The sequence below is a fragment of the Eubalaena glacialis genome, chromosome 7, assembly GCF_028564815.1.
Source record: "Eubalaena glacialis isolate mEubGla1 chromosome 7, mEubGla1.1.hap2.+ XY, whole genome shotgun sequence".
Classification (NCBI taxonomy): domain Eukaryota; kingdom Metazoa; phylum Chordata; class Mammalia; order Artiodactyla; family Balaenidae; genus Eubalaena; species Eubalaena glacialis.
The window spans coordinates 16,252,886-16,266,347 of NC_083722.1; the positions used below are offsets into that span (position 1 = coordinate 16,252,886).

The 13,462-nt window shown below is 41.3% G+C and overlaps 1 protein-coding gene across 3 annotated transcripts in view; it reads left to right on the plus strand.

Annotated features, from left to right (window-relative positions):
• The first annotated feature begins 1,037 nt into the window (after window positions 1–1,037).
• The window catches only part of CDKAL1 (CDK5 regulatory subunit associated protein 1 like 1), a 669,678-nt gene continuing 657,253 nt past the window's right edge, over window positions 1,038–13,462 (plus strand). The window contains exons 1-2 of one of the 3 annotated variants that reach the window (XM_061194866.1): window positions 1,038–1,092; window positions 1,925–1,968. In XM_061194866.1, the coding sequence (XP_061050849.1) occupies window positions 1,040–1,092; window positions 1,925–1,968 (97 nt within the window). In that variant the 5' untranslated portion in view covers window positions 1,038–1,039. Of the gene's footprint in view, window positions 1,093–1,554; window positions 1,604–1,924; window positions 1,969–13,462 lie in introns of those variants that run through there. The other 2 variants (XM_061194868.1, XM_061194867.1) reach the window with 2 other exon arrangements.

The window sequence follows — 13,462 nt, forward strand, 5'->3', positions numbered from 1 at the left end:
TTATTGAGAGGCTATTAAGTGCAAGATTATGAGCTAGGCAGTGGGATTACCACCAAGAAGAAGGTGACCCAGGGCCTACTTTTGGTCTAGTGAAAGAGATGGGGCAACATAAACACACAATTCTAATTCAGCTGGGTGAGGACTGCTGTGGACCTTAGGTCACAGTTCAGATTTTTTTTTTTTTGGATGAGCAAAGGGTGCCATTTTAGCTAGAGGGAAATACACTAGGAAAGTCATTTACAAAATAAGGCAATTGCCCCAAATCACTGTGAAACCCAGAGTCACGCATAATTTCGACTTCATGTTCATGGCCATTGTCTTCACTTTCTAAAGTGGAAATGCTTTTCTGGTAAACAAGGCCAGTGTCTGGGGTAAAGAATAATAAGGTGAGATAACTCATGTAAGGTAACCAGGTCAGAATCTGTATGTACTCCATGAAAGTTCTCTTTCTCTGCTAAACTGCTGCTCCTAGACTGTCTTCTAAGCATTAAAACAAACAAACAAACAAACAAAAAACAACAAAAAAACTTGCTTGGTGTTAAATGATCTATATTAAGTTCAATCCAACTGTTCTTTTTTTACCCTTCTTCATTTTCTTTAATACGACCTATTTTCACAAAAGGTCGAGGAAGCTGGTAAAATGTAATGAAAAGAGCAGATTCTCTGGGAGTCCGGCAGAGTTGGGTTTAGCACAGAGGACTGTCGCTGCTACCAGAATCACTTTGGGCACGTAATTAAACTCCCAGTTTCCTCTTTTGTAAAATAAGTATAATAATAAATAAGTGGGGAGATAATGTTTATGGAAAGCTCTGAACACAGTACCCGACACGTAGTAAGAGCTCAGGAGAAGTTAGCTATTAAACGATTCTAAGAACTCGAGGTCTTGAAGGTCTTATTTTCGTTCTGGCAACCAAAAGAATCGTTAAATGAAATCATTACTAAACCAAGTTGAACCTGAACGCGCACTTCCAGCGATGATGTAATTTGATCTCTCCGGGCCACCGTCTGCGAGCATGCGTAAATAAACGTGGCGGGACGTATGTGTCATGGCGAGCTCCATCTAAAGTCGCTGCAGTTTCCGCAGAGTGGCGTGTAGGTTCTCTTACTTTTGGCTGGCTTGTTATTTCCCGACTGCTGGATAAGGGTGGCGGGTGGATCAGTGAGGGGCAGAGTTTGGTCAGAGTTCCTTTTACGGCGGAGCCTTGTTTCCCCAGTTTTAGTCTTTCTCGGGAGGTTTGCTGGTTTGTTTCGCAGTTAAAAGGGAACTTACCAGCTCGGCTGGGGGAATTGGGAGGCAGGTAGCGCTGCCAGAAGTGAGGACGGGTCTTTGGCCTTAGGTGCTGCAGGGCTGTAAGGAGTATTTAAGGGACCTTGTTGCTTATTGACAAATCTAACTTCATTCGTTTTCCCACTTTCTGCGTTAGTGAGTTTGTGGGACGGGGCAAGGCTTTCACAGTTACCTAGCTTTCACAGAGCTGTATCTCAGAAATTTAAACTGAAGTTGGTCTGAAGATTAGGTGTCTTGATTTTTCACTATTCCTTCTTGTTTACTGATAAAACCTGTTTCTGAATCTCGGGACGACACGTGTCTTTCGTGTGTCAGGTGATGTGGATACTTACTTCATTGCCATATTTCTGTTTTGTAGTTATCGGTATTACTTGAATCACGCAGACGTGTTGTAGTGCTGGATAGTATTTATTAACGACGGCCAGACGCTGGATCTCAGTCATAGCAAATGTGGCATGTTAACACACCTGTTCTAATCAGACAGAAATTGGGAGTAGTATGGAACATCATTAACCCTGCTGTATAAAGTAGCCTCTTATGGAGTTTAATCCCTTTTAGGTAGTTTTAAAGAGCCCTTACTGTGGTTTTGTGTAGTTGTTGCGAGCTTGCTTTTTCTAATCACTTTTTATTTTCCAGACTCATCTTTCAAGAAGATTTGAGACTAATTGCGAATAATCAAGGTACTCATTTATTTTAAGCCTTTTATGTTGGAGTGACGTGTTACATATTATAACGTGCAGAAAAGTAGCCTAATTTTAATTTCTTAGTGATTTTGCCACCATCATTATCTGGAAACGCCAAGATCTCCCTATCACTAAATCCAAGAAACGTTTTCATTCATTTTACTTAACTTTGCATTACCTGCCTTGAGCAGCACTGACCATGTCCACCTCTTTCACATGCTCGCTTCCTTTTCCTTTTGTGACCCACTGATTTTCTTCTTCTCTAGTGGCTTTTTCTTGATCTCCATTATAGGCTGGTTCTCTTCTGTGTGGCAGGTAAATATGGAGTTTCTTAAGGCTTGGTCCTGTTCTTTCCAATTAGAAGAAATTCTGTTCTCTTTCTCTGGGTGAGCTAATGCACATCTTCATCAACATTGTTGTTCTCTTTTTTATTCTAGCCATCCTAGTGTGTGTGAAGTGGTGTCTCATTGTGGTTTTGATTTGCATTTTCTTTCTTTTAAAAAAAATATTTATTTATTTATTTATGGCTGTGTTGGGTCTTCGTTTCTGTGCGAGGGCTTTCTCTAGTTGCGGCAAGTGGGGGCCACTCTTCATTGCGGTGCGCGGGCCTCTCACTATTGCGGCCTCTCTTGTTGCGGAGCACAGGCTCCAGATGCGCAGGCTCAGTAATTGTGGCTCACGGGCCTAGTTGCTCCGTGGCATGTGGGATCTTCCCAGACCAGGGCTCGAACCCGTGTCCCCTGCATTAGCAGGCAGATTCTCAACCACTGTGCCACCAGAGAAGCCCGATTTGCATTTTCTTGATAGCTAATGATGTTGACATCTCATCATGTTATTGGTCGTTTGTATATCTTCTTTGGAGAAATGTCTGTTCAAATCCTTTGCTCATATTTTTCGTTGGGTTATTTGTCTTTCTGTTGTTGAGTTGTACGTGTTCTGTATGTATTCTGATACCAGACCTTTATCAGACATTTGATTTGCAAATATTTTCTCCAATTGTATGAGCTCTCTTTTCACTTTCTTGATGGTGTCCTTTTAAGCATGAAAGTCTTAAATATGAAAGTCTTAAATGTAAGTGCAGTCTGTTTTTTCTTTTGTTGCTTATTCTTTTGGTGTCATAACTAAGAAACCAGTGCTTATTCTAATGTCATGAACATTTACACCTATCTTATCTTCTAAGAGTTTCATAGCATTAGTTCTTAAATTTAGGTCTGCAGTCAATTTGAGTTAATTTTTGTATGTGATGTGAGTAGGAATCCAACTTCATTCTTTGCATGTGGCTATCCAGTTGTCCCAGCACCATTTGTTGAAAACACTACTCTTTTCCTCATTGAATTTTCTTGGCACCCTTGTTGAAAATCAGCTGACCGGGTAATATATTTTTGACAAGCATTCTAGATGATTTTTATGTAACAATAATTCTAGGACAGTGATTCTCAAACTTTAGTGCACATCAAAATCACCTGGAGGGCTTGTTAAAGATTGCTGAGCTTTACTCAGAGTATCTGATTCAGGAGATTTTGAGTGGGACCCCAGACTTTTCATTTCTAACAAGTTCCCCAGTGACCCCAATTGTGCTGGTGTGGGAACCACACTGTGAAAACTACTGGTGTAGGACTTTGGTTCACAACTGTGGCAACACATATGAGGATTACTGGAAAGTTTTAAAAAATATTGATGTCCAGGCTCCGTTCTAGCAATTGATTCAACTAGTGCAGGGCTCAGTTGTCTGTAATTGTCCATAGCTCCTCAGGTGACTGTAATGAACACTCAAGACTGAACCTTTGCTGTAGGAGAACAGTGATTCTCAATCAGAGGTGTATAGTGGAATCACCTGGGCAGGTTTTACCTTCCCATCCTTAAATTCCACTGTGGAGAATGGGGCCTGGGTATTTGCTATTATAAAAGGTCTCCTAATAAATCACCTCTGTAAGTAACCAGTACTCTATATTATTCTCTCTTCATCATTTTCAGTATCTCCTTTTTTCACTTACTGTTTTTATTTCCTTTATTAAACTTGATTTCCTCTGCCTTTGAGAAAAAACTTTATACGATCCTGTTGTTCCATTTAACTACTATCTTGCTTTCCTTTTATTCTCAAACTTTCATTATTATTCACTTATTTAATAATTTCTGAAGGCTAACAATTCCATTTACCAGTTCGTTGGCAGTAAGAACTTGAGCTAATTAATAGTGATGAGTGAGTTTGTTCAGGTGCTTATTATATGCAGCCAGGTTTAGGAACCTCTGCATTGTATATTTGTCTCTTTTGTGTCCCTAGAGTGAATTTCTGGAAATGGAATTGCTCGGCAAAAGGATATAAGTTTTAAAGTTTGATATGTATTGCCAGATTGCCCTTCAGAAAGGGTATGTCAGTTTTACCATGCTTTCAGCTAACAGTTGGGTTTTTGTCAGTCTTTGTTATTAGTGGGGTAGATGGAAAATAACTCCTTGTTTAAACACATGCCCTTAGTGTGTTTGAGCATTCTTTCCTATGCTTAATGGCTATTTGCATTTCTTAAGTGTGCTGCCGGTTTTGCCTTTGCCCATTTTTTTCTGGAATGTTTTTCTTTCTTAGGGTTGCCTTAGATTCTTGCATTATTTGTGCTTTGCCAATGAAGCAGAGCCATGTGGGGAGAGCTTGGTGTTGAGAGAGGGCCTAGGTTCTAATTTTAGCTCTATCAGTGGACAAATCTTTTAGCTCCTCTGGACTTCAGTTTTGTAAAATAAGAGGCTTAGCAGTGTTCCTTGCTTTCCTAACTCTGATATTGTATGTCTACTGCAGTAGACCCCTCTCATCTCTCTTCTTCCATACTGTTTCCCTTCAGTGGATCCATAAGCAATTGTGTATGGGATGTAAATATTGTGTAATTAAAAAAAGTGAATATATGTCATTCAATTTATAATCCTTCAGTAGTTCTTTAGTAACATTGAAAGGCACTACCTGGTCTTAGCCTTTCTCACTTAACTTTGTTATTTCAGAGAGTTATAGTTTATAGAAGAAACTGTAGGGGTTGGGTATTTATTTCACCTTCCCACCTACTGTAAGAATTTCCTCCTATGTTATAGAAAGACTAGCTAAATTCAGCTTAAGCAAGTGTTTATTTATCCATTCATTCAACAGGTATTCTGCGCCTGCTGTGGGCTAGGCATTGTTACAGGTGTTGTAGATATAGTGGTGAAAAGAGATGACACCCTTGTTCTTATGGAGCTTACACTGTAGTGAGAAAGACAGATGCAGTTATATATATGGAGTCAGGTAGGTAAGCGTTATAAAGAAAAATGAAGCGTAAAGTGGGTTAGAGGCCGGTGAGAATGTGTGGGATGCCTAATCAGTGTGTGCTTATTTTAGATAGGGTGATTAGGAAAAGGCCTCTCCAAGGTGTCATTTGAGTAGAGAAGTAGGCATCAAGGCATACGAATATCTGGGGATGATATTCAAGGCAGAGGAAGAGCAAGTGTGAAGGCCCTGAGTCAGAAGCTAGTTTGGCCTGCTCAGAGAATGTCTGAAAGATTATTACAGTTGGGGCAGAGTGGGAGGTAGCAGAGGGGGCATATTTTGTTAGACTGGGTAGTGTACAGTAAAAAGTATTTATTGAGAAGCTGCAGTGTGCTAAACAGTTCTAGGCACCACCTGGGATAAAGCAGTGAACACAGCACCCCAAATCCTTTACCTCCCCCCGCCCCCCCATCCCCCCAAGAGTATATATCCTAGTAGAAAGAGGTAGTAACAAAATAATGAAGATATTTTCATGGAGGAAGAAATTTTCCTCTACCTTTCTAGGTTCTTCTGGCTGGTCTAAGAATTAAACTGACAGATTAACAGGAGGCAAATCAAACGAAAGTTTAATAACATGTATACATGGGAGAGACCCAGGCAAACAGTAACTTGCCCAAGTGGTTGAAACCCTTGCCTTAAACCCTTTTGTCTTCAGCTAAAGACAAAAGAGGATCTTGGGGGTAGTGGTTTGGGACCTCAGAGGGGAGGAAGGCAATTGCCATGCCATGGAAAAGCAAATGTTTGGTAACAGAGAGGAATTTTAACAAACAGACTTTGCTAGGTTCCTCCCTGTCTGCACACGTAGTTCATACTCTAGTTATCTGTGGTGATTACTCCTTTCCTGGAACAGATGCTCTGTTTACATTCTTTTAGGCATTTACGGGGAAGGTTAGAGTTTCTTCCTGAATCTTTTGGTCCTTGATTGTTTTCAGCTCAAAATAATCGGTGTGGCAAGCAGACATTTTGGGGTGGCACATTTGCTCCCCTGTAATATCTAAGCAGGTGGTGAAGTGCTGTGGTAAGGAAACAAGGCGGGGAAGGCGGATAGGAGGTGTGTGTACCTGGTGAGGTGGGAGTTGCTCAGGAAGGCCTCATTGGTGACATTTGAACAAAGTCCCAAAGGGCTTGAAGGCATTCCAGGCAAGACGAAGACCTTGCGATCAGTGTGTGCCTGGCGGGTGTGAACTAGCCAGGATGCCCGTGTGGCCGAGTGGAGTGAGAGGGGAGAGTGGTAGGCAGTGGGGTCATGGAGGTAACAGGAAGCTGATTATGTCCTTGTAGAACTTTGTAGCAGTTTTTACTCTGGGGCTTTTTACTCTGAGATGAAATACCAAGGGAAGGTTTTGATCAGAAGCCTGAGAAGAATTTAGGTTTTAAAGGGATCCCTGGCTTACGTGCTGCAAGTGTCCTTCGGGAATTAAGGGTAGAAGCAGGGTGACTATTACAGTCATCCAGGCAAGAGTTAATGTTGGTTTGGACCAAGAATGTAACAGTGGGTATGGTCAGAAATAGATTCTGAACATATTTGGAAGGTCAAACCAGCAGGCTTTTGTTGGTGGATTGGATTTAGGGTGAAGGAAAGAGAGGAGTCAGGGATGGTTCCAGGATTTTTGACCTGAGTGGGTGGAAGGTTGGGGTTGCCTTTAAGTGAGACGGGGAAAGTTGCGGGAGCATCTGGTGTGATGTTGTTGGTTGCAGGTGGGGTGAGGTGGGGAGAGGATCAAGAGTTTTGTTTTTGACCTTTTAATTTTGAAATAACTATTAGACATTCAAGCAGCGGTGTTGAATAGGCAGTTGGACATCTGAGCCTGAAGTTCAGGGGAGGACTGGGGCTGGTTATATAAGCATACAGTTGGTATTTCAAGGCCTCGGGACTGGATGAGATCACTTAGGGTGTGTCTGTAACTAGAGAAGAGAAGTCCTGTGGGCATTCCACATTGAGAAGTTGGAGAGATGAGGAGGAACCAGCAAAGGAGACTTGGGGAGTGGTTGACATGGTAGGAGGAGAACTCAGAGTGTGGGATTCCAGAAGCCAGTGAAGAAGATAGCTTTAGGAAGGAACGCGTGGACAGTAGTGTCAGATGCTGCAGACCGGGTCAGGCGAGATGGCTGAGAATTGACCGCTGTGTACACTGTTGTGAGTCACTGAAATCAGGACAGCAGTTTTGGTGGAGTGGTCGGGGTGAAAGCCCGGTTTAGTAGAGAATGGGAGGGGGAAATTGGAGACAGTTCTTGCAAGGAGTTTTCTTTTAAAGGATAGAAATGTGGTGGAGATAGTAGGTAGAGGAAGTGGGGTCCGGATAAGGTTTTTGTTTTTCAAATGGGAGAAATAACAGTATGTTTATACCCAGATAGTAGTGATTTAGTGAAGAGACAATCAGTGACGATGCCAAGAAGAGGAAGCATGGCTGGAATTCTGTGCTCGAGCAGGTCAGAGTAGAGGGATTGTTCTAAGGCGGGTGGGCAGTTCATTCACTGTAACGGATTGATATGTGGGCAAAGACCCATTTCCCGGTAAGAGAATGAAGTCATCCATCTGTACAGAATGTGGGAGGGGATCTGAGGGTCGGCTTCATTCAGGCCTTCTATTTTCAGTACTGTCTGCAGCCTCATGAAGAGGAGATCTGTGAGAAATTAATTTTCAGAAAACTCCGAAGATCAGCGAGTTTAAGTTTCTTTACCACAGCTCTTCCCAGTCCTTGCTCTACTAATGCATACTGGGAACCTGTAAGAGGCAGACTTTCCCAAATTTATTTGACCACAGAACTATCTCTTCACTGATAGTTAATAAATAGAACGAATTTGGGAAAGACTAACTTAGTTCATTTCACCTTACCTATAGTTTGCTGAGTCGGCCAGGGCTCTCGTTTGCAAGAACAGAAACCCCAACTCAAATGAATTTAAGCCACAGAGGGAATTTATTAGCTCACGTGACTGGGCAGAGCAGGGCTGCATCTGGCTGCAGGCGTTGGTTGGACCCAGTTGCTCAAATAATGTCAGTATTGCTCATTATCTCTCCAGCTCTTAGACGGCTTTCCTGCCTTGGGTAGGTTTCTGCTTTGTGACAGGCAAGATGGCCCCCAGTATCCTCAAGTTGACAGCCTCCTAACTTAGCCACTTCAGTGAAAGAGAAGCCAGCTCTCCTGTTAGCCCCGGCATAGAAGTTCTCGTGATGATTCTGACTGGCTCGGCTTGTCATGTCCAAACCTGAACCAATCATTGTGGCCCAGAGGATGAATTACTCTGGCAGGCATGGGTCTCATGTGCCATGGCTGCATCTGGGGAAGGAGGAGGCCTGTGACTGACAGTCCTACCCTGACCACGTGGTATGTGTGTTCACTATAATTTAAACAGTTCTTGATTGATTGCCATCTGGGTTATTTCTGATCTTTTGTTCTTCTGAGCAATGTAAAGCTAGCTGAGATTTGAACACAGATTTGTCTGATTTACAGGGCGTAGTTTGTCATACTTGTAAAGAGTGCATTACAGCCAAGGGCACAAAATGAGCCTGGCTGGAAATACTCTGTTAATGGAAAGATGGGAATCTGACAAATGAAGAGAAGGAAAACTCATCAGAAAGGCTCGAGACCAGTGGAGAGTGTAGGACCCTTAACACTGGTTTAGGCGACCTGGATGAAAAGTGGTCATTCCGGGTAATTAAGTAGGCCGTAGAGTCTCGCACAGCACGTGGGCTCAGGCTCATCTGCCGTGGAGTCTTTGAGCTGCTTTGGGTAAGTTAGCTTCTCTGTGTTTTAGATTACTCTTCATTTTTTTTTTTTATTTGGCTGTGCCACGCGGCTTATGGGATTTTAGTTCCCCGACCAGGGATGGAACCCAGGTCCTTGGCAGTGAGAGTGCGGAGTCCTAACCATTGGACAGCCAGGGAATTCCCTAGATTACTCTTTAAAGTGAGTATAACACCACCCCCTACCTCCTGGAGTTGTTGTGAATGGTTAATGAGGTGATGCTGTGAAGCACTTGCTTCCTGTCTGGGCACAGTATTAGCGGAGGTCTGCCAGTAAGTGTCCTCAAGTATCGGTAGATCTCATTTTCTTGTGCTTCGCTTTATTGTGCTTCGCAGATGTTGCCTTTTTGTTTTTGTTTTTGTTTTTGCACATTGAAGCTTTGTGGCAACCCGGCATCCAGCATGTCTGTTGGTGCCATTTTCCCAACAGCATTTACTCTGTGTCTCTGTGTCACATTTTGGTAATTCTCGCAGTATTTCAAACTCTTTCATCATTGTTATATTTGTTATGGTGATCTGTAATCATTCATCTTTGTTACTGTTGTAGTTGTTTTGGGACGCCTTGAACTACGCCTGTATGAGATAGCGAACTTAATTGGTAAATGTGTGCTCCTACTTACACCAACTGGCCCTTCCCCCGTCTCTCCCCCTTTCCTCGTGCCTCCCTATTCCCTGAGACACACCGATACTGAAATTAGGCCAGTTAATAACCCGGCAGTGGCTTCTAAGTGTCCAAGTGAAAGGAAGAATTGCATGTCTCTCAGTTTAAATAAACTAGAAGTGATTAAGCTTAATGAGGAAGCCGAGATAGACTGAAAGCTAGGCTTCTTGTGCCAGTTAGCCAAATTGTGAATGTAAAGGAAGAGTTCTTGAAGGATATTAAAACAGATCCTCCAGTGAACACATGGATGATAAAAAAGCAAAACAGCCTTATTGCTGATATGGAGAAAGTTTGAGTGGTGTGGATAGAAGATCAAACCAGCTGCAACGTTCCCTTAAGCCAAAGCCTAATCCTGAGCAAGGCCCTAACTCTGTTCAATTCGGTGCAGGCTGATAGAGATGAGGAAGCTACAGAAGAAAAGTTTGAAGCTAGCAGAGGTTGGTTCATGAGGTTTAAGGAAAGACGCCGTCTCCATACGTAAAAGTGCAAGGTGAAGAAGCAAGTGCTGATGTAGAAGCTGCAGCAAGTTACCCAGAAGGTCCAGAAGATCTAGCTGAGATAATTACAGTGGCTCAGTGCCTGGTTTCAAAACTTCAAAGGACAGACTGACTCTCTTGTCGGGGCTAATACAGCTGATAATGATAAGTTGAAGCCAGTGCTCATTTACCATTCCGGAAATCCTAGGGCCCTTAAGAATTATACTAAATCTTCCCTGCCTGTGCTCTATAAATGGAACAACAAAGCCTGGATGACAGCACTTCTGTTTATGACATGGTTTACTGAATATTTTAAGCCCACTATTGAGACCTACTGCCTAGAAAAAACATTCCTTTGAAAATATTACTGCTCATTGACAGTACACCTGGTCACCCAAGAGCTCTGATGGAGATATACAAGGAGATTAATGTTTTTCATGCTGCTAACACAGCATCCATTCCGCAGCCCATGGGTCAAGTAGTAATTTTGACTTTCAAGTGTTATTATTGAAGAAATATATTTTATAAGGCCAAGCTGCTATAGATAGTGATTCCTCTGATGGATCTGGGCAAAGTAAATTGAAAACCTTTTGGAAAGGATTCACCATTCTAGGTGCCATTGAAGACATTCGTGATTCATAGGAGGAGGTCAAAATTTCAACATTAACAGGAGTTTGGAACAAGTCGTTTCCAACTTTCATGGATGACTTTGAGGGGTTCAAGGTTTCGTGGAGGAGATAACTGCGGATGTGGTGGAATTAGCAAGAGAACTAGAATTAGAAGTGGAGTCTGAAAATGTGACTGAATTGCTGCAATCTCATGGTAAAACTTGGATGGATGAGGAGTTGCTTCTTATGGATAAGCAAGGAAAGTGATCTCTTGAGATGGAATCTATACCTGGTGAAGATGCTGTGAAGATTGTTGAAATGACAACAAAGGATTTAGAATATTACGTGAACTTAGTTAATAAAGCAGAGGCAAGGTTTGAGAGAATCGACTTTAATTTCAAAAGAAGCTCTACTGTGGGTAAAATGCTGTCAAACAGCATTGCATGCTTATAGAGAAACTGTTCATGAAAGGAAGAGTCAATTGATGAGGCAAACGTCACTGTTGTCTTATTTTAAGAAATTCCCACGGCCACCCCACTTCAGCAGCCACCACCCTGACCAGTCAGTAGCCATCAGCATGGAGGCAAGACCCTCCACCCCCAAAAAGATTATAATTCTCTGAAGGCTCAGATGGTGGTTAACCTTTTTTTTAGCAACAAAGTATTTTAAAATTAAGGCATATGCATAGTTTTTTTAGATATAATGCTATTTCACACTTAATAGACTACAGTATAGTGTAAACATAACTTTTATGTACACTGGAAAATCAAAAAATTCATGTGACTCCCTTTATTATGACATTCGCTTTATTGCGGTGGTCTGGAGCTGAACCTGCAGTTATCTTTGAGTTATGCTTGCACATTTCATTTTTCAGGTAGCTTTTCTTCTTAAGTATTTTATTTTAACATAATTGTAGATTTACTTAGTTATAAAAATTATGTGGAGATGCTGTACACTTTACCCAAGTCTCCCCCAAAGGTAACATCTTGCAAAACTGTAATATGTACAGTATCACAACCTGGATATCGACATGATGTGGTCAGGATGCAGAACATTTCCGTCGCCACAAGAATCGCGCACACTGACCTTTATAGTCACATTCACTTTCCTCCCACTCCATCCTCTCCTTAATCACTGGCAACCACTATTTTGTCCTCCATTTCCATTATTTTGTTATTTCAATCTCAAGTATGTTATATAAATGTAATCATACAGTAGGTAACCTTTTGCAATTGGCTCTATTCACTCAACATAATTCTCTGGAGATTCATCCAGGTTGTTACATGTGTCAATAGTTCATTCCTTTCTGTTGCTGAGTAGTAGTCCATGGTATTGGATGTGCCTCAGTTTACTTAACCATTCAACCGTTGAAGGGCATCTGGGTTGTTTTCAGGTTTTAGCTCTTACAAAGAAAGCTGCTGTAAATATTTATTTTAGGTTTTTGTGTGACTGTCTTAATATTTCTCCTGGATAAACACCTAGAAGTACAGTTGCTGGGTTGCATTGTAGTTGCATGATTAGTTTAAGAAAATGCCAAATTGTTTTCCAGAGCAGCTGTACCATTTTATATTCCCACCAGGATTGTATGAGTGATCCAGTTTCTCTACATCCTTGCCAGCATTTAGTGTTGTCACTGTTTTTTATGTTAGTGATAGCTATGTAGTGATATATCATTGTGGTTTTAGTTTATATTTCTCTGATGGCTAGTAATGTTGAATCTCTTTTCATGTGCTTATTTTTCCCTCTGGATATCCTCTTAGGTGAAATATCTCTTTGTCTTTTGTCTATTTTCTAACTGAATTTTTTTCTTTTCTTTTTCCTTTCTTTTTTTTACTATTCTGTTTTTGAGTTCTAGATACTAGTCCTTTGTCAGATATGTAGTTTGCAAATATTTTTTTCTCAGTCTACAGCTTGACATCTCATCTCTCAAAAGGGTCTTTTGCAGAGTAAAAATCTTTAATTTTGGTGATGTCTGGGCTTGTTAATTTTTCTTTTTATGGATGGTGCTTTTGGTGTCAAGTCTAAAAACAATTCACTTAGTTCTAGATCCAGAAGACTTTCTCTTACGATTTTTTTCTAAAAGTTTATAGTTTTGTTTTACATTTTAGTCCAGGATCTATTTGAATTAAGTTTTGTGTAAGGTGTGAGACTTAGGTGGTTGTTCATTTATTTGTCTATAAATGTCCAGTTGCTCGAGCAGAAATTATTGAAAAGGCTATCTTTCCTCCACTGAATTGTGTTTTGCAGTTTTGTGTTTTTTTGGTGTTTGTGTGGGGTGGAATGGTTATTGTCTAAAAGTTTTCTGTCTTGTTAGGCTGCCACTTTTCTGGTTCTTTGGCAACAGAACAGGCTTTTGTTTTGTTGAGGGCTTTTATTGTCTGCACCTGTTGGCATTTCTGGGTTGCTGGCTTCTTCAGCTCCAAGTCTGGGATATAGGAGGCAAAACAAAACCCAAGGAGCTCACCATGGTGGTGTTCCTTGGGTTGCAAGGTCCCTAGCCGGTCTGCCTTCTCTCCATCTTTCAAAATGTTCTTATGTTTATTTTACATATACGTCTGGAGTTCTAGTTGTACTTAGTGGGAGGGATAGGGAAAATATGTTTATTTCATCTTCCTGGAAGCAGAGTCCACATTTTCTTTTCTTAATTATAAAAATTTTGAACATTCAGGAAAGTAGAATTGGATAATAAACACCAACATGTCTATTTCCTAGATTTAAGAG